The following is a 26,133-nucleotide window of genomic DNA, read 5'->3' as shown; positions in this document are numbered from 1 at the left end:
GTTTCGCGAACGCACTTGCCAGCGAGTGCGTTTTGCAGCAAGTGTCATAACACATCCCCATGTGGCAGCGTGCGAATGACACTCGGGGTGAAGTGCACTCGCTCAAAGTGCACTTAGGTTGTCCCGTGTGACAGGGGTATTACTGTACAACCATTGTACCATGTTTCCTTAAAGAAAACGCACATTTCCAAAAGCGCGACATTATAGAGAGTGGCGGCCAGTGTTAGTCATTTGCATAAACAGAATATATGGCAGCAGTTGAAACTTCCACTGCCAAACGCTGCAACTGTGGTTGTGCGCAGGCACAGAAAACTTTGTTATCGAAATTTGCACATGCTTAATTAGTGCCTTGCTCCAGTGATGTTCACGCATTATTAGTTGCTTGTGGCCCTAATCAAATTGTGTAAAAAAAAGAATTAATCGGCAACTATACTTTGCATAAAAGATACAATATCGATGCAATGATATTTCAACAATAACAAAGTAAAGTGCCAATTTTACCAACTTCGTTATATTGAGGTATTGGACTGGTGTGTACGATTTAATGCAGAGGTACATTCACTCATGATGCCACTGCCGTAAGTCTCCTGCTTACCATTCTTATGGTTCCTTTTCTTGCAGCCAAATTCTGTACCTCCTCGACCATTTAACCGCACTTGCATGAATCGTTACAGGCCTCTTTCCTGCCTCTGCATTGTTGTTGCCATAGACCATTTGATGTGGTACAAAAACAGCTGCTGTAGCCGCCACCACAGCCTACAATGTTGTGTCATTTCACTTGTAACACTTGATACCTCGCATGCCTTGGAAAATTCTTAGAGACAATACACCTTTCTGATGGAGAATACATCTTCCTCTCCAAAGCAGTTAATGCACTCCAATCTGCATGCTGTACTGTCTATCGTGCTACTACTCCCCATCACCCGCAGAACACCTGGATGGCTGAGCGATTCAATCACAGGCAACATGCTATTCTTGTACAATGCGTCCGACCACACTGACTGGGACCTTATTGTACCTTATGTAACTTAAGTACCCCTACAACACCGCCCCCTCCGGCCACAATGAGCTTTTCCTCATTCTTACCTGTATACGGCTGTGAACCCTTCTGTACTCTCGATAAGATTCTTCTTTGCCAACCTAATTGTTGAGTGCACACCCCTTCTGAAGACTCCAAATAGACCGAAGAATGCCGCCAACTTGCCCACTTTCTGATGAATAAAGACCAGTGACGCCAAAAATTCTATCGTGATGACGAGTGACCCAGCTGCCCATATATATGTGACTAGTTTATGAACGGGTTCGTGGCTGGCCTCCCAATGCGGCTCAAGGTAGACAAGGGGGCGCAAGCAAACATCCTACCGTATGCACACTTCCGCAAGCTGATGAACTACAATGGCAACATTATTTAGCACTTCGGAAAAACGACACTACCGCTTCGTCTGGAAGGCAGGTAAGAAAACGTACAGTTTTTTGTAGTGAAGAAGGGCCGGCAAGCGTTGCTTGGCCGAAAATCATCTGAACAATTCGGACTTGTCTCACCAGTGTATGACGTCGGCAGGGCTGAGCCAGACTGGCAGGAGTTTCCTACACTATTTCGAGGTCTAGGGCTCGGCGTCCATACCATCTTCAGTTGTGCGAAGACGCACGGCCCGACGCTACGCCTCCTCGATGAGTGCCCCACGCACCGAGGGAACCACTTTGGAAGGAACTTGCTCGGACGGAAGCAGCAGGAATTATCGCCAAGAATATCGAGCCCACAGACTGGGTGCGTCCGCTTGTCATAGTTCGCAAAAAGGATGGCTGACTGAGAATTTGCATGGACCCCCGTCAGATTAACTGGAACCTAAAGCGTGAACATTATCAACTCCCGTGTCGGGAGGACATTGAGGCAGAATTAGCCGGCGCCACCCTGTTCAGCAAGCTAGACGCTAATTGCAGGTTTGATCAGATCCCTCTAGATGAAGGCTCCTCTAAGGTAGGCATGTTCAGCACCCTATTCGGAAGGTATTGGTTCCTACGCTTTCCCTTTGGGATCGCATCTGCCCCTGAAGTGTTCCAAAAAACGATAAACGAAATATTCGAGAGCCTACCGAGAACTCGTGTGTACATCGACTATTTTCTCATCTGGGGGACGATGAAAGAGGAGCACGACAAGCGTTTTCAGGTGGCGTTGGAAGTGGCAAAAAGGGCAGGACTAACCCTAATTAAGGACAAATGCGTATTTGCCATGGAGGAAGTAAAATTCCTGTGTGACTGCATTAGCAAAGCTGGGATCACGCCGGACCCTGACCTAACCAGCTGTACTATTAACATGCCCCGTCCTTCCAGCAAGCTAGAAGTACAAAGGTTTCTGGGGGCGGTAAACTATTTTGGGAAGTTCCTACCAAATCTCGCGAAGTAAACAAAGGCCTTGAGGTCCCTGATAAAGCAGGAAAACGCATTCTTACGGGAACCCCAGCATGATCATGAATGGAACAATTTACTGGATATGCTCACATCAGGCCTATTCTAGCGGTTTTTGACCCAGTGAAACCGCCGAAGGTCTCAGCCGATGCGTCAAGTTTTGCTACAGGCGCCGCACTCTTTCAACAGCATGATGAAGGCTGGCGCTCTGTGGCCTATGCATCGCGCGTGCTTTCTAGTGCCAAGTCCAAGTATGCGCAGATCGAGAAGGAGACACTTGCTGCAACTTTTGCTTGTGAACGCTTTAGAGACTTCCTAGTGGGTTACAAAGTCCTTGTCGCGACGGACCACAGGCCGCTTCTTGCCATAGCGAAGTAAAACTTGTGTGAAATGCCCCCATGTCTGCAGCGATATTTTTTTGAAACTGGTGCAGTTTGATGTGTTCCAGTACGTGCCCGGGAAGCAGTTGATCTTGGCCGACACCCTGTTGCGGATCCAAGGGGCAGCCAGCCATAGCCCAGACCCTGACCAGGATGACATCACTGTCCACGCTGCTAACGTCCTCTCAGTCCTAGTGAGTGACAACATGAAAGCCCGACTGGCCTCGGCAACTGGGGAAGATGCCGAGTTAAAGCAAGTCATAGAGTCCTTACAAAAGCAGAGTCCTGTAGTGGGGGAACTAGCTGCATTTTCCTCTGAGCTGTCATATTGTGACACAAGGATTAAAGTAACAGTGAAATCTATTTACAGCTCATATTACAAAAAATGGGCAGCGCAGGCAAGTCCCTAATGTTGTTGTCTTCCGACACCAGCTCGTGCCCTTCTTCTTCCACCTTGTTCCCAGCGTTCTAGCATATGGCCCTCCGGCGTGGAAGCACTGTCCCGGTGCGTCTTATGTAGACGAAGACTGGTAGCGTTTGAGGCGGCCAACATGCACGACGTCACGGGTAGGCTGGGCAGAGCAAGCGGGAGTCGTGACCGGGGAGATTTCGTATGTTACAGCTGTCACCTGGTGGAGGACCCAGTAAGGACCAGCATAGCGCGACATTAGCTTTTCTGATAGGCCAACGGAGCGGCTAGGAGACCACAGAAGGACAAAGTCCCCGGGAAGGAAATTAGCGTCACGGTGGCGACCGTCATATGTGCTCTTCTGCTTGTTCTGGGAAATAGAAAGGCGACAATCAGCAACTTGACGTGCCTGTTCGGCTGTGGCAATGACGTGTCCTGAGCGATGGGAAGGACGGTGTCGAAAGGCAATACAGGGTCGCGGCCGTACAATAGATAAAATGGTGAGCAACCGGCTGTGTCGTGATGCGACGAATTGTACGCGAATGTGACGAAGGGGAGAGCATTGTCCCAGTTACGGTGGTCATTGGAAACGTACATTGATAGCATGTCGGTGATGGTGCGATTAAGGCACTCAGTAAGGCTGTTCGTCTGCGGATGGTAGGCAGTAGTGAGCTTGTGCTTGGTGGCGCAGGAACGGAGTAGGTCCTCCACAACTCGGGAGAGGAAATACCGGTCGCGGTCATTAAGAAGTTGACGAGGAGCGCCGTGATGAAGGATGATGTCGTGCAAAAGAAACTCAGCGACGTTGGCCACGCAGGATGTCGGACGGAAGAGCTTTGGTGATCGCGTACAGAGTAGCATAGTCGGTAGCGACAGCAATCCACTTGTTGCTGGAAGCAGATATAGGAAAAGGTCCAAGCAGGTCTAACCCAACGTGAAAGAACGGTTCGGATGGCACGTCGATAGGTTGAAGGCGACTAGCACAACACAGGACGCAGCAGGTGTGAGGACTTTAGTCAGGCATCGACGAAGATGGTCACTCATGACAGAGATGTGCGCCGGTATTAATTAAAGCCGTTACAAGGACACTATCCACATACACCTGAAGTAAATTTCTATCCGTCGGCAGGGTCAGCAGAGCAATTTCAGTCCGGGTCGATGTAGCAGCGTCACCCATCGGAGCTGCACCCGTCAGTTTCCCGACGAGCGCCGGTACATGGGCGACGGAGAACGGCGAAGAGTAGCTGGGCGAGGCAGGGGCCGTCGAGAAGAAGGCGAACGACTCTGCCGTGTAGGTGGCGAGGCCTCAGCACAATGGTAAGGCTCTGTGGTAAGGCTCTGTGGGTTCTTTCGGCGGCGGGCGACTACCTGGTGAGCGATGGTCTGGTTGGAATGCAGATCAAAATGAGGGTGTCCAGGTGTCGCGGCAGTGACGAGAGATATGGCCAACACGTTGGCACTTGAAGCAAATAGGCCTGTCATCTGGTGTTCACCATTCCATTGGGTTACGATAGGGTCGTGAGAGGTACTGGTTCCGCGGAGCCGGGACAGTAGTAGTAAAGGCGTCGGATTGGTTGCCTCAGCACAATGGTAAGGCTCTGTGGTAAGGCTCTGTGGGTTCTTTTGGCGGCGGGCGACTACCTGGTGAGCGATGGTCTGGTTGGAATGCAGATCAAAATGAGGGTGTCCAGGTGTCGCGGCAGTGACGAGAGATATGGCCAACACGTTGGCACTTGAAGCAAATAGGCCTGTCATCTGGTGTTCACCATTCCATTGGGTTACGATAGGGTCGTGAGAGGTACTGGTACCGCGGAGCCGGGACAGTAGTAGTAAAGGGGTCGGATTGGTTGATGGGGCAAACTGATCTTCGCGAACGACAGACTGGATTAGGGAAACTGTCGGTCGAAAATCCTTCGGGGCATACGTCTGGGAGTTAACCGGCGATGCGGCCACTATCTCTTGGCGAACGATGCGCACAATGCTCTCGGACGTGGTCGGCTGAGGTGCGGAATGGTCTTGATGTAGCGGCTGTATTTAAAAGATGGGTATACTGATGGACAATTCGATGGCCTTTAGCTTCTTCGAAACGTCTGCATTCACTTATGATGTCGTCGATGCTGGTGCAGTTCTTGTACACGAGCAGGTTAAAGGCATCGTCAGCTACGACCTTCAGCACATGGTTCACCTTTTCATCTTCTGGCATTCACTCGTCCACCTTGCGGCAAAGGGCAAGAATGTCCTGAATATACGCCACGTATGACTCGGTTAATGTCTGGGCGCGAGTTCCGAGTTCCCTCTTCGCGGCTCGTTGTCGCCCAATATGTCCTCCCGAAAAGGTCGCAGAGCTTTTTCTTGCATTGCTCCCAACTCGTTAGCTCCTCTTCGTGTGTCTGAAACCAGACCCTTGCCGTGCCTTTCAAGTAGATCAGATTGGCTAACATAATGGTCTGATCCCACCTGTTACTTTCGCTGACACGCTCGTACAGCTGGAGCCAATCTTCAACGTCCAGGTTGTCAGTACACGTAAACGTGCCAGGGTCGCGGGGCTGAGCCAAGATGACGGTTGGCATGGTGGGCACCGTTGTGGTCGCCGTTGTTGTAGCCGCTTCGTCAGTCGGCATGGTGGTAACGGCCAGGCTACGTCCGCTTCGGAGCTCCGTCTCGCATGAGATGTACCCAAACTCAACCAAAATGTGATACAAGGATTAAAGTAACAGTGAAATCTATTTAGAGCTGATATTACAAAAGACAGGCAGCGCAGGCAAGTGCCTAATGTTGTTGTCTTCCGACACCAGCTCGTGCCCTTCTTCTTCCACCTTCTTCCCAGCGTTGTAACAATATATTGATGGAATTCTGCTCCGGGGCAGCAGAGTGGTGATACCCAAAAGTCTACGTCATGAGATGTTGCAGCGCCTACATGAAGGACGTTTTGAAGGAAGGAAGTTTTGCACTGTGTAGAGGGAGCCACAATTGACAGAGGGGATGGCGCTACCTTTAGATTATTGAGAGGCTTTAGCAGCTGAGCTGTTCAGTGGGAACACACAAGCAGCAGCAGGCAGCAGCCACGGTTAGCAAGAAAGGCGCAAGGGGGTTTGCAAAGAAAGCTTCACTTCAAAACCTAACGCTGGGGGTGCGTCACCTCCAACATTGAAATTGTCAAGACTCAGTATTTGTTCATAGTTGTTGCCACTTTCTGGCCTTGGGGCTCTCCCAGAGTGCCGCGGAACCCCTACCCACTCACTCTTTCCACCTATGTGCTTAGATACCAGAATATCTAGCCGAAAAGCTTTTGGGTTCGATTTAGGTTCAGGCTTCTGCACTTTTTTTGGTTCTGTTCAGCTTCAGAGCACGAATTTAATGGTTCGACCAGGCTCATAATGATTTGGAATCAATGAGATGAACAATTTCTTGAAAAACATTTTCCAGCATCAGCCATGAATTTATTTGGGATACAGATAGCTTATTTATTACACGACGCTGGCGAATGTATTACTGGTGTCTCTAGTTTTATGTGAGAAATTGAATAAATTGTGGCCCAAAGCCCGCAGGCGTAAAGGATAACTGCAAGGAACGGGACAGTTTACATGTTTTATTTATTGTTTAGTTAATTTGTAACATAAAAAGATGATGAACTGCTCTAAATTTATACAAGACATTCCTACACATTAACACAGAAGCTCTTCGTTAGAGAATCTTAAGGAAATTCTAGAAAAAAAAAGAAACCTGTGGATTCCACAGTTATGTGGGAATCATTTAGGCAAACGTAGCGCTAGGACTAATTGCTTGCACAAATGATGCAAATGAAGTGTTATTTTATTTAAATTAAGCGTTAAACGCAAACTGCAATGAAATTTCACTTGGGTTAAATTAAATTGGCTATAAATTTATAAATGCATAGCATGTATCTTTTTTTTTTTTTATTTAGGAAATGCTGCAGTCATTAAAGACCAGGCAGGCGGGGAGGGGACTAGTTAGTTACGCACACATCAAAATAAAAAAATTAAAATATATAAAAATACAAAATACAAAAGGTGTAAAGAAATGGACAGTAATACAAATAGCAATATACTACTATCAAAGTAATCTTGGCAAAGATGCGGGGCTGATAATTTTCTTTTATTCGCAGCCTTCAAATAGTGCCTAAGCAGACAACTCGAGCATCTGGCGGTGAGCAGTAGCGATGCAGTTATGGCGAAAGTCCCAGAACCCCATAATCGTACACGACTGCTGACCTAGGCGGATTGCTTGCTTAACATTTGCTGGTTGATGGGTGTCTCTCTTGGTTCTTGGTGCGGTTTCTCGTTGTTACGCACGTGATTTGAGCTGTCGCAAAAATGCTGACGGGTTGTGTGGCCCTCGGGTGCTCGAACACACATACATGAACACGAGCGATGGTTGTGCAGTATGCAATGCCATCCAGGGGAAAGTAGAACACATCTTTCCTGTCCCAGCTTTCAGGGCGCCAGCGTGCCCAGCGCCGCAGCTGGCAAGTGTGACAACGGCCAACGAATGCACAAAAAGCACGTAAAGTGCGCTTGACGAATCAGCAAAGGCTACATTTCACGAGCAGTCACTTACCTGTGCAACATCTGCTTGACAAACGCTTTCTCGGAATGACTATAAGTATGCGCAGTTTAATGAAACTGCATTGTTCGTTCCAGGATACCATGCATTCGACACACCAGACCGCCAAAAATGTAAGCTAATGCATTCATACTGATTTCATAATGCGCACATTCATTAGAGGGCCTATTTGCACTGCTATCATCTGTCGCCAGTAAAATGGTAAAAGAGAAAGAAATTGGCAGACTTAATACAGTTGATACTACCTGCAGCATGAGATGCCGACACGCACCGAGCTGGTGGGGCTGAACGACCCAAGAAACGCTTTGTAGTGTTTGGATGAGGCGCGATGGAGCACAAAAAGCAAAGGTTCGTTGTATTCAGGGGAGATATGCTCGACCGATCATTTTCGTTGGTGCATCATTTTAGAGCGCAGCTCTTAGGCACCCGCCGTTCCTGCGGCGAGCATTGGAGTAACTGAGCAAACGAGCACAGCGAAAGATGAAAGCTAACGCGGAGCGCAGCGAGGGATGAAAGATGTGAGGAGGAAGGCTCCTTTCTTCTATCTCCACTAACGGAGATCGCCAACGCGGTGACGCTCTTGCCGACAGTATACGGAGATGACAGTCTTGCGCAAATCCAAGCAAATCTGATCGCCTCTAAGCGTGGTATGAGGAAGGGCATTATTAGAGATTTTTTTTTATGCCACTCTAAGCCTAACAAATTAGATTTTTTGGGGTGAAGAAATTTTTCGGACTATTCTGCGGTCCCGGTGAGGTCCAGAAAATCGGTTGGCGACTGTAGGTGGTGATGAGCAGAACGATGAGACAGGAAGCAGAGTATGGCGAAAGGGTGAGAAGAAAAGCGTAGTGCGGCGACAATGGCTATGAGATGGTGCCAGAGTACCGGGTATTGTCTGGGAGGTCTGTCAGCGGCGACTGCATGAATCGCGCACATGCGTCACCCACGCACTGGCTCTCGGGATCTCCAGATAAGCGAGTCAGTCGTGCCACACTTTGCTGCGTTTACAACGTGCTGCACGAGATAGATTGTCCGTGCCAGCCAATATATTGGAAAATGAAAACACGTATAGAGCTGCGCTCAGATTTCGCATTAGGGAGTATCGTAATCATTAGACGTTTTGCACGCCTCTATATTGGACTCGTCAAAGTAGACTATGTCGGAAAGAAGTAGCCTTTCCAACACAGCGCCAGGAACGCTCTCAGCAGGAACCGCATGCTATGTCTGTCACGAAGAATGCGACTCGTTGGCCATTGTGTAGATGCGGCAGCAAATGATGCCGGAATGCGATACTGCTAGAACGAAACATGCAAAGCTTTACGCGTACCTTCCTCTTGAATCCTTTACTACAGATAATGGTAGGTGCCTGTTCAATAAGTTCCCTTCACTTGGTCACCTCAACGCGCTCCTCATCTCAGAGCGGAGACGGAATGCATTGGCGGTCTGAAGTAGACAATCAGATACAGAAAACCGGCTTGACCTGGAGAAGAGTGCTTTCACATTAAAAAAACATCATGGGGGTGCAATGGTGTGAAGTGAACTAAGCAGTTAGCAGTATACAGTCGCCGACAGATTTTTCAGACTCCGAAAATTCGGGCTTGTTGGATATTCCGGACTTCATAAATGCACCGTCAGGGTTCCCATAGAGATAATGCATTTTCACGACCGATTTTTCGGTTGAATTTAGGCTCCTAAGTTCGATTTTCTGGACTAAATCGCTCGTTCCGAGCCACGCTACTCGTTCTTGAGAACCACCATGTTGAATTTTCCGTTGGCTTGCCCGGGCTTGGATCCAGTGGCCCGCTGTATAGCCTCCAAGATTGGGAGACGCACGAGAGCGTGTGTCATCCTCCCGTCTGGAGGCCATACCCGCTCGCTCTTAGCTGACGAAATGCTCTAGGGAATGGCACTTTTTTTCTTTTATTCGGTCAGCACTATCGTTATAATCACTTTGCGAAATCTGTTTTTTATTATTATTATTATTTTTATTAGTTCGGTTGCTATTTTGCATGTGGTGTGCGCGCCTCGGAGACTAGTGTACGGCTTCGCATTTCTGTGATCGGCGCCACCTTCTGTGATCGGTGCCACCTTCTGTGTCTTCGCGAGAGCCAAGTGGTGCGAAGCATAGCCTCCGCGATCAGCTCTAACAGCACGCCGTTGCTGAGCCGTTACGGAGTAAGATTACACTTTTCCGCTGGGCTATGCGCCGAATGGGAATGAATTAATGAAATCAACTTTATTCAAGGTCCCGCTGAATAGGAAGGCCGGAGCGAATGATGCGCTGCCGGAGCTGATCGTGGAGGCCACGTGTGAAGTAACGGGTCTCGTTTCTTCGATCTCAATGACGATCTCGGCTAGCAGAGATCGCCAACGCAGTGATGCTCTTGTCAACTGTATGCGGAGACTACATCAGTCTTGCGCAAATCCAAGCAAATCTGATCACCTCCAAGCGTAGTAAAAGGCAGGGCATTATTAAAGATTTTTTTATGCCACTATAAGCCTAACAAATTTTCTTTTTCAGGGTGAACGCGTTTTTCTAACTGTTCGATTTTTCTGACTATTTTTTGCTCCCTGCGAAGTCCGAAAAATCAGACGGCGACTGTACTAACTCTATGGCTAGCAGATGTGCGGGAACTGCTCGCTGATACAGTAGAACCCCACTGATATGTTTTTCACGGTACTTGTAAAAAAAAACACACACACACAATTTTAATTCTTATATTTCAATACAAAGTCGCAGTTTCACCCGCAAGCCGAAGCATCAAGTGTGATAGCAAACTAGTGGCCAGCTATACTAAGTAAGGATACTAGTTTTATCGTCCTTATATACTTGTAAACATTCGCTTATTAACTATATTAGCAAGCATGGTGTCAGCACGCACAGGCAAACATGAACACATCACACTCCATGAGCGCGGACACTCGCCGTAAAAACGCTAGCATGAGGAAGCGCGGCACCAGCAGCGAGCAAATTGGCCTTTGTGCCGTCTATCGCTTCAACGCTAACCGAGCGCTGAGAAAACACAGCACGCTGAAAGCTACGAGCTGCCGACGCACCTACACTGCTGAACTCTGCCCCCAACACAGATGGCTTTCACGATACAGCCCGCGTCACCGCGCAGTACGCAGTTGATGCCAGAGTCATAAAGCTGATATAACCCTCCCTAGAGGAAAAGCTCCCCATAGAGCCCATGTATTGAAATCGGGAACCGCAAAGGCGCTGCCATGTTGCTACCCTATGCAGGCGCAGACGAGATGCGATCCAGATGAGGCGCACAATCAACGCAATCCCGAGCCTCAGTCAGTTGGTAGCGCCATCTAGTTAGGCGCCTGCAAACGCAGCCTTTTAGACACTGTAAATTTTACATCAAAATTTTCTAAATAGCCATCTGATCTTTCTGAAAAATATACGGAATGAACTTCAAACGTTGCCGTGCCTATGTGCTTCGTGAAGTGCTTGCTTTTTGCATATTTTGAATATCTTTAGTGCTACAAAAATGAGTTGTAGCAACATGGCGGCGCCTTTGCGGCTCCCGATTTTTTCACCCAGCATTTCTTCTACAGTTTAGTATACTAACTCTATGGCCAGAGTTACGACCACTTTTTGTGAAACTATCGAGTTCGTTATAAAGGAGTTCGACTGTACCACCTTTAGCCGCCACAATGTTACTCACTGCCTGTTTCACAACTATGGCTGCCCTGCGCTTGGCACACATTTCCACTCATCACAATAAATAAGATCTAATTACAGTATAGACCATGTAACCGTTTATAGTGCAGAACTGGCTACAACGCGGCCTTTTCCGACTCCCGTTTACCCTCCCGTAGAACTCCATGTATACGCATACCGCTTACAGTGCAGCCGCGTGAGACGAAATACCGGTTATAATGCGGATCCGCGGGAAAATCTCGCCGAGAAGGGCGGCAGCGAGCACGCTTCTCAACAAGGTGCGTGCTGCCGGCCGGCGTATGCATTATTCAATGCAATCAAACTCTCGTTAATTCGGACTACTTTCGGAGCTCGGTGAGCAAGGAGCGCTGCAAATGTGCGACGCAAAAGAGAAAGAACGGCGCTAGCGTCCAACCAAAACGAAGCGGCGGAGTCCGCATCGCCACAGCCATCAGTTGAAATCGTACGTGAATGACAGCAACGTCGGAACGCTTCGAGCCTATTTGTGCCTTTAAAGCCTGTATTCTTGCGTTTACCGCCGCGCATAACACCGCGTTGGCCGCGGGCTTTCATAACTGCGTAGTCGTCATCCATGATCGCATCGATAGCGGCCGCGGTTTTCTTTGCAGCGGTTGCAGCGAACAGTAGTTTCGTTTTTACTCGGTATGCGTGTCGGCCGCGTGCCTAAAAAACTGCGTAGTCACCATCGATGATCACATAGATAGTGACCACGGTTTCGACGGCCAGTCGCAGCGACTAGACGACTCGGTGCGTGCGTCGGGCGCGTGCCTTCAGCACCGCAAAGTCGCCGTTCATAATCGCGTCGATAGCAGTCACGGTTTTTTCCACAGCGGTTGCGGCAAACAGTTGTTTCGTTTTGACTCGGTGCAAAGCAGTCGAGCTTGAAGAGCACCGGCTACATAGCGATTATGTTTTCGCCAGCTCACTGGAGAAAACGTAATCATGATGTGCGCGCGATAATACAAAGGGTGTCTACATGCTTGGTCTACATGTTTTGCATACATATAGAGCTTGAAAATTGTTGTTTTGGTTATAGTGCGGTACCGCTTATAGTGTAGATCAGGGGTTCTCAAGTACGTTCCTCCCAGGGAACCCGAATGTCGAATTATCGAGGGTATCAAGAAAACAAACAAATGCTTCACTACGTCAACACGATTTTATTTACTCAATGAATCGTCAAATCTTGTTTCTATTTAGCACAAGACCAGCGCGGAAGCTGAAATTCTCTTCATCTCATGACTGATTAGCGCTAGCAGCGGCAAAGGCCTCGCGACATCCTTCGCGGCGCGCGTTTTCATCTGAGACGTGCTTTGCAACAACGGGCGCACATCCTGATTATTTTTTCGCCACTCAGCTGCTCGCCAACAAATTGTCTGTCCATCGTGATGTAGCCGGTGCTTTTTATCTTCGACAGCTTTGCACTGAGTCAAAGCGAAACTGCTGCTTTCCGCAACCACTGTGGACGAAACTGCGGCCGCTATAGACGCGATCATGGACGGCGACCTTGCAGTTCAGAAGGCAGGCGGCTGACGCACGCACCAAGTCAAAACAAACTACCTTCCGCTGCAAGAAGTGCGGACGAAACTGCGGCCGCTATCGACGGAGGCGACTACGCAGTTGTGAAGGCACGCAGCCGACGCGCGCATCGAGTGAAAACGAAACTACTATTTGCCGCAATCGCTGCGGACGAAACTGCGGTGGTTATCGACATGATCAGAGATAGCGACTACGCACTTACGGAGGCACGTGGCTAGCCGCCAACGCGGTGTTACTCGTGGCGATAAATGCAAGAATAAAGGCTTTAAGGGCACAATTAGGCACGAAGCGCTTTGGCGTTGCTGTCAGTCACGTGCCGCGTACGATTGCCGTAGAGGACCACGGCGATGCGGACTGCGCCGCTTCGTTTCGGTTGGACGCTACGCTGTTCTTGCTCTTCTGCAGCGCGCATTTGCGGTGCTCCGCGTTTTTTTTTCGTTTTAATTTTTCCTCCAACGTATAGGTCAGTGCGCACGCTATCGGCACCTACCCTATCTACAAATAGGAGAAAGGCGCATGGTGGTAAGCTACGGCCTCCGAGATTCAAGTGCGAAAGCTTAGGCGCGCTTGCCCGTTCTGAGAGGTTGGGTGGCTACAAGCTGCTTGCGTTCGCCGTTTTAGACACTTGTTGAGAGCGGGACCAGGGAAATTTATCAGTGGCTCGCGGAACCCCGAGCAGGGGCCTGCGTAACCCGTAGGTTCCGCGGAACCCACTTTGAGAACCCATGGTGTAGATATTCGCGACTCCGGCGACTTACGTTATAAGCGGTCTACACTGTACTTGCTTCCCACTTGAGGAATTGAGGCTCCATACAGTAACTACATAGCAGAGTGTCACCCTCTCTTACCAGTCGGTGAATGTGTTGTTGCGCCCGTCGGGGGCTCGCTGCAGCTCCTCGTCAAACTGGAACTCGAGCTCCTCCCGCTCGGGGGCTGCCTGGCTTTGGGAGGCCGTGCGAGCCCGGTGCGAGCGGTTGCGGCGCCGCACTTCCTTCCAGCCCTCGTCCTCGGGTGGCTCCTCAGTGTCGGCCTCGTTGCCTGCATCCGACGCGGGCGGGTATGGCTGGCCTGGCACAAATGCAGGCACGTCCGGGTGCAGCGATGCCTGAGGCAGTGGCCAGCGCGTGGGGTCGTTGACTGTGCGCACCTTGACATCGTTCAGCTCCAGCAGGGGGCTCTCACGCACCGCCTGCACACAAGTCACGTGAGGTCCCCTGCCACCCTTCCCTAAGAGTCCCCACCTCCATGACAAGTGCCACATCCTGGGTCAGTGCCTGTATCCTGTGGAATGATGCAATCAGGCTCAAAGGCAGGTACCCCTGGGCATCCATCTGTGTATAGTGAGAAACAGTTGTTCCATGAGCAGTGTCACCATGCTCACCTTCTGCAACAACACTCGGATTCTGCTCTTTCATGGATCTGCACATGTGCAACAAATCCCGACATGTACGTCAGCAACCAAACATAAAAAAGTGCTGCCTTTACGGAACATCTAGCATCGCTCTAGAAGTACTGCAACATTCTGCAACATCTAGGAAAGATTATTATTGTGCTGCCGACCCTCGGCTTCCACTCAAACCGATTTTTCACTACGTTCTATGGTGGCTACCACTGCAGTAATTCGAGCGTATCACACGCTTAGTCTAGTTAACTGCCGCATGTTCAGGCCCGCACTCACGCACTTCACAATCTGCACTCTCACACATTTTGTTTCAATTAAGGCTGTAGGGAAAAGTGATTTGTACCTTGTTTCTTATCACTCAAAGCATTACTGCAAGATGCTGACCCACATGGCTCTCCCATAGGTGTCCAATTACAATAGAACCTCGCTGATACGTTCCCGCTTAATACGATTTCCCGGCTCCTACGTTCGCAATTGCGAAAAATAAACTTAACTCCATGGCATAGAGGAATGTGTTAATACGTTCTGGTTAATATGTTCACGGAAAATACGATTATTCGGCAGCAACGTTCAGCATTGCGGCAAACTGCGGTCGTATGATACGTTTTGCAGCGACAAATTATCATTCATGTGTGCAAAAAGGCCGCTCTCATGTGCTTGTGAAGCGCTAAGTGGCAGACAGCCGCCACGCGGCTTCTCTGCAGTACTCAACCCCCCCCCCCCCCCCACGACTTCTCTGCATTGCTCGTTCGCCCGAAGTCATGAAGCGCGGCAGCAGCGGCGAGCGAATTGACCTTTGCGCTACCTCGCCCCTCGCTTCAATGCGAACTAAACTAATAAGCGGTGAAAAGAGGCGGACGCCGCGCGCGGTGCTACGACTCACCGAGATTGTAGCGGAGGTGGTGGCAGATGAGGCGCCTGAAGGCGGCGGCGAGAACGAAGGCTTACGCCCACCGGCTACCTTCGCCGAAGCCCTTGCTGGCCTGGAAGCCTTACAAAGCTTCTTTCGTACGAAAGACAACGAAAATGCGGACAAGGGTCTGCAATGTGCGCCAAAGGAGTTTGTTCCTGTCCAAGGGTGTGACACACCAGCAGAAAATACATTCGAATCTTGATAGTGCGAACTCGAAGGGGCCCGAAAATTTGTTCGAGTTAAAAGTACTTATTTTTGATGTATTTGTGCACCATAGCGCTACGTACGAACGATGCAAGTAGTGAAATATCGTGGCGTGCAAGCACACAGCGAGCGAGGGCCACGAAACTGCCCACTCCGGCAAACGCTTGCATCCCGATAGCGCCTCTTCCTCTTCACAACCACAATCTCTCTCTCTCGCATCCGGATAACGGCAGTGAACGAAACTTCAGGGAGCGGGCGGCGCCGGCACGCACGGAGACCGTCGAAAGTGAGGAAGGAGGGCGTCAGAGAAGCGCATTTGGCCTCGGCAACCCCATCGCTTCGGTGGCTCCCCTCGCCCTCCCTCTCAACTCCCTCACCTTCGACTGTCTCCGTGCGTGCCCACCGGCCCGGCGCCAGCTTAGCCCGCCCCGCGAAGTTTCGTTTTCTGCTGTTGAAGCGAGCATTGGCCGACGTGGGCAGTTTCGTTGGCCGGACTGGGCCTCCGCGTTGCTTCCCTCTGCGCCGCAGCGGCTGCGTTGGCTGAGACGTCGGCACATACACGTGTGTTTTGGCGCAACGCTGAAACGGCGACCTTAGAGAGAGGAAATTTTCACTGCGGTATTTTTTTTTTTATTTCTCCGCACGGCGTTGAGGGGTCTCTCCTAAGCTTTTGCGCGGTGTCGGAGCATTCTCAGTCGGACGTGCCGCCACGTGATTTGGCGTGCTGCTGAAAGCATTGGCGGTACGCGGTTATGTTCGAATTAACCGTCGCAAATGGTTTCGCGGTCGAATTACTGAGCGTTCTCCCCCATTGGAATACACATAACATTGACAGGACCACAGCGTCAGTTCGAATTAACGAGATTCGACTGTAACTATGTTTTGCAAGAAATAAATGTTTTCTGCCCTTGCACCTCAATATGGGCTTGTCAGCTTAAATTTTTACTGGATTCGGATCGTACGTTTTCCCGGATCATACGTTTATTTATCGCGTATTTTTTGAAAACGTATGAACGAGGTTATACAGTACTTTGTTTAAAGGCAGACGCTCGCACACCAGTGATACTGCCGCACATGCATCTCTTTCTGTCAGATGCGCTATGACTAATAGACTCTTACCTAGCAATCTAACAACTAATTACGGCAAGTTTAACACTTGGTTTGTTTTTTTGACAAGTATGCACAACTGAGATTGCCTGCGGACATTCACAAGGCATTTGTCACTTTCGCTATGAGATCACATCTCGGGGCTGTATATTTGCTAACGATCCATTTTTCAATCTTGCAGCTCTTCATAACTCGTTTGGACATGGCTTGGAGGCCACTGCACCACCACGTTTGCTGGAATCGCAGCATCGATCCGACCAATAATTAAAGTTAAAAATGAGATTGAACGTTTCAAAATACGAGCCCTAGTTGCGTCAAACCTATTTAAAACGTAAAGATAAGTTCTCCAAGTTTCATTGTGCAGTTAAACTACAATATAACAAACTCAGATACGCAGAACTATCAGATATAACAAACTAAATCTCAAATCTTTCTAGCCAATATCAGCATTTAACAAATATATGCTTGTGATGAATATAGGACATAACAAAGGTATTTTTGTGTCGGATTTGATTGTTATAATGAGGCTAGTCTGTACTTGTAAAATGTTGATTATGCTGGCTTTTCATGTATTCGACAATAAACCACATAAAACTGCACACTTTAAAAAATTTGTTGTCATGTTATTGTCAAATAAAAAATAATGCACTGTTTTTTCTCGAGATAAGTTACCCTGAATTTATATGAAAAAATGTCACAGTTTCGCCCTAAGGGCGAAGCAATGAATGCGATAGCAACACAGCAATGTCATACGAAGTAAGGTGAGTGGCTTTGGTAGCAATATGAATTGTAGTAAACATGACCTGATTAAGTAAGCAGGTGTGCTGCGGCGTAAGTAGACCGACATGAAGAGAGACTCGATGACCACGAGAAGGCGCGTGTGAAACGGTGGTGTTGATGAGAAGCGCTTCCCGTGGGCAGCGCGTGCGAAGGGACACACCTGTAGCGCTGCACTGCCGATCCGGGCAGCATTGCATGTTTAGCGTGCGCTGGAAAATGTGGCCCGACTATTACTAACTGAATGAACAAGCGTGGTGTGAGCGCGCACAAACAAACATGAATAGATCACACTGAATGACTGCAGACAACGACTTGTCAAAACGCTGGCAGCAAGCGCATACGCCGCAGCGGCGAAGGTACGTGCGGTCTATCCTTTCAACGAAAACTGAGCGGCGAATGCACGGTGCATAAAGGTCAGAGCCGTGTGGAGATAAGAGACGGTGCGGGCGAGCGACGAGCGCGGTTGTTGGCAGAGTAGAAGTGCGCCCCCCCCGCTCCCTCCGGCGCTGGCTTCCTGCTTCCTTGCTTGCGCGTGGGAGATTGAGTGTGTTTGCTCTCCGTGATAGCGCGCGTCCCCGCACGCTTCCGCTCAGGCATACGGCGCGCGGCGAAGATTTTGTCTATAGGGAACCTCACGGCGATGGCGACGCCGACGGCAGAAATCCGGTTGAAGTGTCCATATAATTGCTATCGCAATAAAATTAAAAAAAAAAAGCTTGCGCTAGTGGCGCAAGGCTAAAGACACAGCGGAGCTGATCGGTTCCTAGCTGGTCGTGATATACGAAGTGATGCTAAGTTATACGAAGTAATGCCAAGTGATGCTGAGTTATATGAAGTGTATAAGCATTTTCTCGTGGTCGGTTGCATCGGGGAACGCCTCGCGAAGCACTTCCAGTCTGAGCACACGTAGGAAAAATGGGGTGAAAGCTATGCACACTGTACGGGCGGCGCGCAGCAGGCGACACACCAGGATGACATCACGGCGCATGCGCAGTAGTGTCATGTCCCAAGCTAGTGGGAGCTCGGCCGAGCCGCCGCCAGAGGCGCCTGCTCATAGGCGTATTTACCAGGGGGGGGGGGGGGGGGCGGGGGGGGCACTTGCCCCCCCACTGTCAAAAGTGGGGGGGGGCAAAGTATGCCATTTGCCCCCCCCCCCCACTTTCAAAAGCGGGCATTTTCGGCTACACACTGGAAAGTCGAACAAAACTACAGCTGAAGTTAAATTTTATTTCTTAATAGAGTCACCACGTTAATAATGCTTTTCTTTACTACGTATTCGCGGTTTGGGCAGCGAGTATTGTGCCTCCTCGTGACGCGCGAGATTCGCCATACACTTGCATTGCGCAGAAGTCCTGCCGCTGGACAGTTCCCGCAGTTACAAATTGCCGCCTGACCATACTTGAAAAAACAAAACAATCGGCTTGATATATTTAACCTTCAGGCGAGGGTAGAGGTCCGGACAAAGTATTTTAATCGGCCGCGCCCAACGATGGGTGTGCCTTACTGCATAGAATGGTTGGATTATCAAATGGTGGAACTGTTGAATCTCCGTCCAGAAATAGTCTATGTAGCATTGAAGTATAAATATATATCTTATCAATATCAAAAATCTAATCAAACCACTTACAGGTCTAACTGTCGAATTTCTTTGTGTAACCACGACTGATCGTATATTTATTTATTTATTCATTTATTCATGATACCTCAATGGTCCCAGAACGGGACATTACATGAGGGGTGGGCACGTAGAAAAATGGCGGGAGAGGTTAGGTGGCGTGACTTGAACGATGGTCTTCAATATGAGTTTTGAAACGGGAAATGTCGGCGATGAGGGCGATGTCAGAAGGAAGGGTATTCCATTCTCGGGCTGTGTGCAGAAAAAAAGAACGCTGATACGTGGTGGAATGGGCGCGTGGTAGATACACAGCATTGGGATGCGTATGGCGGGAGAAACGGTGTGCTGGAATGATGATTTGGTTACCTGCGGGCAGCGAATGAAAGAACCTAAAAAGTAAGAAAGACGAGCACTTTTGCGGCGGGAGGTGAGCGAGGGAACACACAACCGGGATTTTAAGGCTGAGACACTTGTATTATAGGAGTAGTCAGAGAGAATGAACCTGGCAGCACGGTTCTAAACCGATTCAAGGGAATTAATCATATTAACCTGGTGGTTCTAGTTTAGGAAGGATTAGGGCTAATATGCAAGTTCATTTATTCATGATACCTCAAAGGTCCCAGAACGGGACATTACATCAGGGTCTGCGAGGTGATATGGTCGTGAAAGTGACCTCGGTCGAACGTGCAGAGCAATTTCAGTGCCAATAGAACACTTTACTGATCTTTTTCTAAAGGCCTGTGTCACTTCTGCTGTTATCGATTTCATTTTGAGGCCGTTTCGGAATAAACTACTCTACTACTTGTTCCCCAGCAGGAGCAAGAACAGCAGATATTTTATATTTTAAAAAAATGAAGACCACCTTATTGTGACGTGTTCCGAAAATTTGAACTGTGGTGGTTGCTTACGTATACTCGAAAAACCGCTACTGAATACTCGCTTTCTCCCAGTTTTTATGCTTTATACACGGCATTTAGTTGTTGATCCCGGTATCCTCAGTAAACTATGCGGGGCACGGTGTTAATATTTATTCGAAGTACAAAACAATATCCTGAGTGACGAGCGATAAATGTTTTTTTCTTTGTAGGTTCATTGCAAGCCTTTGTAGAAAGTTACATATTGAAGTGTTCCAGGGTGCCATACAACCGCTTTCCCCGACTCCTAAAACAATTGCATGAGATATGGACTTGAAATTCCATGAAAGTAGGGAGAATTTTAGGCGCAATGCGTTGCAAAAATCTCACTTTTCTGCTTTAAATGCAAGTGTTGCAGATAATTACTAAACCCTTGTTTTTCCATTTGTTCCCGTGCACCATACGGGATGCGTATAGGTTGCTTCTCCGGTGTCCTCGGTGATCTAAACAAGGCATCTTGTTTATATCTGGGGATAATGAAATTTTCTGACGAAGTAAGATGTGTATTGATGAATTACTGCTTTTTATCAATTATATGGACACTCCAAAGCGGATTTCTGCCGTCGGCGTCGCCGTGAGGTTCCGTATGACGTCAGGTGATGAAATCGTTGCCGGAGCACGGCAACACCACCTAGACTAGGAGATTAGTCTAGGTGGTGTTGGCTCCGGACGCTGTATGTGCAAGTGAAAGGGTGCGAGGGACGCGCGCTTTCACGGGGAGCGAATGCACGTCGGAGAGCAAACGCGCGTTCTGCACCGTTCTCTCTGGAGGGCTGAAAATTAAGCGTATGTTTCCTCCTTTACAATGAGCAAACGCGATTTTTTCCGTCGCGCGAAAGGCCGTGGGGGACGGGAGGGAGGGGAGGCGACGTTTAGCTGCGGCACCAAATGCGTACTTATATAAAAATGTTGCAAGGCGAGAAGGTGGGTAAGATTTCCAACGCAGCTCGATGAGTGTGCCTTTCTGATCTCGTCGAAAACCTCCGAGCCGCCCCCAGAGGCACCGGCAACAGTCACCAACGCCACGTGCGTTCGGTGCGAACGCGGGCAAAACGCAGACGGCGTCGACAACAGTTCTGCGCGTTGCCGGTGCTGCTGCATGTCCAAGTTTATATAGCTGATAAAACTGCTATCCTTGCTCCGTATAGCTCTCTACTAATTTGTTATCGCAATTCATGCTTCGTCTTTCGGGTGAAACTGCAACATTTTTTTTAATTTGCAGCAAGAAGTGCTTCAAAGCATTACACGGAGACAAGTTTTAAAACGGAACACTAATATACGGGTAACTTTTCAAAGTATTAGATGTAAAACAGGAAACTGAAACATTTAGTGCAACTGTTCGAAAAAAAAAAAAAAAAAACAGCTTCACTAAAGATCGGGTGGTAATTCACCAAGTTCGTACACCTCTGTTGTCTTTTTCTTTTTAGTATTGAGAGTAATTTATGTTGATTGTACTTCGTTCTCTTTAAGCTCGACAGTACGATTACCTTATCTAGCGATACATTTATGCTGTAGACTTAAACACCAAGTAAAATTCTTTGTTTAATTAGTAAAATTGACTGCAACAAATGGGCACTTTTTTTTTGTGAGCTGCACTGCCGCTACTGGGTTGGATCAGGGACCTCTGGGCACTCAATGCCATTTATCCCTGCATCACATATAGATTTTATATCGACAAGAAATAAATGCAAATTCAAATATTTTTTCGGGCCTCGATGGTTCACCATGTATATATATTACTATTATAATAAGTGAAAAAGCCTGGAAATGCATCTGTCAGGTATTTTTGTTTGTAACAATAGACCTATTTCTCAAACACATGGTGAACCATCGAGGCCCGAAACATTATTTGAATTTGCATTTATTTCTTGTCGCTATAAAATCTATATGTGATGCAGGGACAAATGGCATTGAGTGCCCAGAGGTCCCTGATCCAACCCAGTAGCGGCAGTGCAGCTCACAAAAAAAAGTGCCCATTTTTCACTTATTCTACTATTAGTAGAACCGCGTTATAACGAAGCGGGATATAACGAACTAATGGATATAACGAAGCAATTGTAATTCCCCTTGAAATTCCCATAGACGCCCATGTATTTAAAACCTCGTTTTAACGAAGCGAAAATTTCCTCACAATGAATATAACGAACCATTCTTTGTCCACAACGAGCATTTACTGATCATTTTGGTATACGTGAATTCAATATCTTATAGCGCGCGACGGTTTACGTCCCATCACGGCTGCGGTAATTCAAAACTCGCGCCTTGCGCTCCCCAGGAGCCGCCTGCCAACACGCGCGTGGGTGCGCGTCTCCCTGCCTCCCCTTTCCTCAGGAACTAATGGACTCGCCCGCGCAGCAACTCGCGCGAGCGTGCGCGTCAGCCGGCCTCCCCTCTCCTGTGGAACTCATTGACCCACCCGCGCATCTGACCTCCTCCTCCGACACGAGATGGACAACGGCAAACGTAAGCGCAAAACTATAACAATCGAGCAGAAGTCGGCAATGCTGAAAGCCGTTGAATCCGGCGTCAAGAAAAAAAAAGTGGCCGAAGATTTCGGCGTATCGTTGAGCACGCTGTCGACGATCTTAAGCAAGAGAGAAGCTATTACCGGCGCTGTTGCACGTGGCGTCAAAGGCGACCGAATGAAGCTGCAAGCCCCCGCCTTCGAAGCTGTCGAGAAGGCGGTGTTCAACTGGTTTTTAGAAATCAGAGCAAGCGGCACTCCTGTGAGCGGGGCACTTCTGCAGCAGAAGGCAAGGAACTTCGCGTGCATCATGGGGCACGATGATTTTGTGGCGAGTGACGGCTGGCTGCAGCGCTTCAAGGAGCGCCACGACATAATGACGACAGTGACGAATGTGTCGACACCCCGGAGCCTAATGTTGGCGAACCCGGCGAACCGACGCCCGCACAAGCGCTGGATGCGACAGAATTGCTGCGCCGCTTCTTTGGTGCTCACGATGACGGCGAGGACGGACTCGAAATAGCGGCTGCAGCTGAAAAAGCAGTCATCCGCTTGAAGAAGAGTCGGCAAAAGTCTATTAAGGACTATTTTTCTTCGAAGTGATCTGCCAGCTGGTGTGCTGAATTTGGCGGAAATAAAGTGCATTGTTCTTTATTATTTTGCTAGTTTTTTGCCTTCCGACGGCCGTATTGCGCTGCGCGGCGGGCTGCTGTGATATTCGGTGGTGAGTACATTCTCTCTTGCTGGCTAATTGTCGGTAGAAATGGATATTGGCTATAACGAACTAATGGTTATAACGAAGTAATTACGACTCCCCCTTCAACTTCGTTATAACGAGGTTTGACTGTAGTAATATATATATATATACATTAATATGGAGAGGGAGAGTCAGATCTGCGGTTTGCCCCCCACTCGAGAAATAGTTGGTACGCCTCTGCGCCTGCTGCAGTCACGGAGACCGCGAGCGTCCGGCGCTAATGCGGGGAAATGGAGAAGCGCGGATGGCGTCGGCAGCACCTCCGTGCGTTGCCTCGTTGATGCTGCTTCCCTCTCTCTCCCGAGCCCTCTCCGCCCTATGTCAAGGCAACATGTGCATGGCACACAGAGGAGGCGAAGCACACGCCACTCTGAGAGGTGATTGCTAGGCAACGCAGCGGCAGGCGGCACACATTACGGCCACATTGGCTTAAACAGCTCCGCTGTTAAAACCAGAAAGAACAATGCAGGGACGCATTTCCCCCAAACAATGTGACCCTCAAGGGGTTATGAGACACCGATGAGTGTCGTTATATCCCTTATATTAAATCTATACGAATCAAATAGCAAAGACTATTCAACTCGCATTCGAAATTTAGAATACAGTAGTACCTCATTCATACGTATTAAAAAAAGAAGAGAGTAAAAACGTACTAACTAGGAAAACATGCAATCTGAAGACACAAAAAAATTTAGCCGACAATTAAGATACTCCCTAACGTGCAATTTAAGCGTAGCTCTATACGTGTTTTTATTTTGAAATATATTGGCTGGCACAAACAATCTGTCTTGTGCAAACAGAGCCAAGTGTGGCACGACTGCCTCGCTAATCAAGAGATCGCGAGAGGCAGCCCGTGGGTTATGCATGGGTGCAATTCACAGCAGCCGCAGCAGACAGATCTCCGCTCATGCAGAGCTTTGTTTCCATATATGGTATCAGTGGCGTCACCAGTGAGCAGACGACGCGCGCCACTATGGCACCATCTCGTAGCAATCGCCGGCGCAGAGCTGTCTTGTACGGCCCTCCTTCCCACGCTTTCGCCATATCCTCCTCCTCCACCTTCCTCCTCGCGCCATCTTTCATCCCCTGCTGCACTCCACATTCGCTCTTTCATCTTTCGCCGTGCTCATTCACTCAATTACGAGGGATGCCGACGCTCGCCGCAGGAACGAGTGAGCTGCGCTCTAAAGAATTTCGCAAGCTCAACTGAAGTTGACATCTACGTAAGGTGAAGCGTTGCACGAATCATTTTGGCACGAGGCACCGGTGCGCGCCGAGCTAATGGGGTTCAAGCGGCCTGAGAAGTGCATTGTCATTTTTGTGGCTCCGGCAAGCTTACGTTCGCGCTCCTAGAATTCAACCTGCGTACCCAGCTTCCTTGAGCAGGGCACTACAGCAGGAAGTTCTGACGTGCCCACTCAGGTGAGAATCGTTGCGGCCTCAAGACGCCAACGCACTTTGAGCTGGTGGTTCAAAGTGTTTGATGTCATCCTGGTGTGTAGTTTGAGCCCCGAGTGGCTGGAGACGCACTTCGTTGTTTTCCTGGTGTGTAGACGGCAAAGGGAAACGAAAACTAAATCAAGCTGGTGCCTGCAGCAAGCGATGACAGTATGTTTGGATTATCGCCCATTAAACGCATACACTTCCAATGGCACTGCACCACTCGCGCTGTCAAACTGATAAATGAAGATGCTTATCCCAATAGAGTTGAAGGTGCCTGATATCTGTGAATGTTGCATGCGATGGCCCGAGAGGAGATAAGCTGATGCGCGCCGCCATTTTCCAGCGACAAAGGCAGGCGAGTGCTGTGGCGGGCAGTTCTCGATTGTGTGTGCCTCGCACCTCATCTTGTTCACATGGGATCTAGCAGCGGGGGACACATATCATATGATTGCAGTTTAGCGGTGTACCAAATGTTGGTGGCGAAATATTTTGTTTTCCAACAACACATCAACCAGCAAAAAAAAGAAGCGTCGCTGTATTGGGTAGGGTTGGGCACATATTCACAATATTTTTGAATATTCAATCAAATGTTATGCTGTTCGGTATTGGTATGTATTTGGTACGAACCTCTATAATCATCTTGTCAGCCAGAGTAGCAGTATTGTGTGCCGGAGGACATCAGTATGTTGTAAAGTGCAAGAAGAAAAGCTAGCAACGCTGACTTTTTTTACTAGTGGCAGTGAACCCTGTGGTGGTGAAGAACACCTACATTGATTTTTTTTTAAAATGCCCCATGTTTTTTTGTGGCATGATAAAGTGTGCGGCAAAAAACAGCGACGACATCGTGTCATCTTTGCGCAGAGAAACGGATCACATTGTGTGTGTGTGTGCTGTACTACGCAATCAGCAATGCGTCTCGCTTACAAAAATATGGACGTGTGTTATGTGTAATAAGGCTAGACCCAGTGATCAGGCGGCAACCGAAATAGAGGGCCCGTAATTTTTGTACTGGTGAGAATGTATGAGACATGATCAGTGAGAGCGTACAGTGCAGTCTACTTATAACGGTGAGTATCAACTTGTGCATTAGGGCTGTGTTGTGTCTGGAGGTCCTTCGGGACAAAGGAGGCCGGCGCCGACTCAAACGCGCCAACCTGGCGCCCTTTCTCGCGGCCGAGAATTGTCACCTGGGACTGAGGGATTAGCCGTTGGTCTCCAGGCTACCTCATGCGTCGCTAAACGGCGGCGTCGCCCTTTGGTGCGGTTCCGTGAATTACCAGCGCCGCTCGGGCCACCGAGGCTCGGCGCCGACTGCGACGTAACCTGGCGCCCTTTCGAGACAGCTACAGCCCTCCCTGGTTCTGCGAACTGACCGCTATGGAGAGGCGAATCTTGAAAGGGGCCAGTTGGCAATCCCGGGGGAACGACATCAACGTTCGGTTCCCAAGGTGTCAACCGCTGCCTGTGTTCGGTGGCGACCTAGCAAGATTGGAGGCGGAGCCCGGCGGGAAACGACGACACATCACGT

At 49.0% G+C, this 26,133-nt stretch overlaps 1 protein-coding gene across 2 annotated transcripts in view; it reads right to left on the bottom strand.

Moving 5' to 3' along the window:
* Nucleotides 1-26,133, bottom strand: part of LOC119449339 (la-related protein 1-like) — a 147,922-nt gene that overhangs the window by 45,186 nt on the left and 76,603 nt on the right. For both annotated transcript variants that reach the window (XM_049666734.1, XM_037712504.2), the window contains exons 8-9: nt 14,248-14,337; nt 13,855-14,195 (exon numbers count right to left, since the gene is read on the bottom strand). In XM_049666734.1, the coding sequence (XP_049522691.1) occupies nt 13,855-14,195; nt 14,248-14,337 (431 nt within the window). The remainder of the gene's footprint in view (nt 1-13,854; nt 14,196-14,247; nt 14,338-26,133) is intronic.

The sequence above is a fragment of the Dermacentor silvarum genome, chromosome 4 (genome assembly GCF_013339745.2).
Source record: "Dermacentor silvarum isolate Dsil-2018 chromosome 4, BIME_Dsil_1.4, whole genome shotgun sequence".
Lineage (NCBI taxonomy): Eukaryota > Metazoa > Arthropoda > Arachnida > Ixodida > Ixodidae > Dermacentor > Dermacentor silvarum.
Note: the sequence above shows the minus strand (reverse complement) of the source record. Positions and strands in the feature narration are given on the sequence as shown.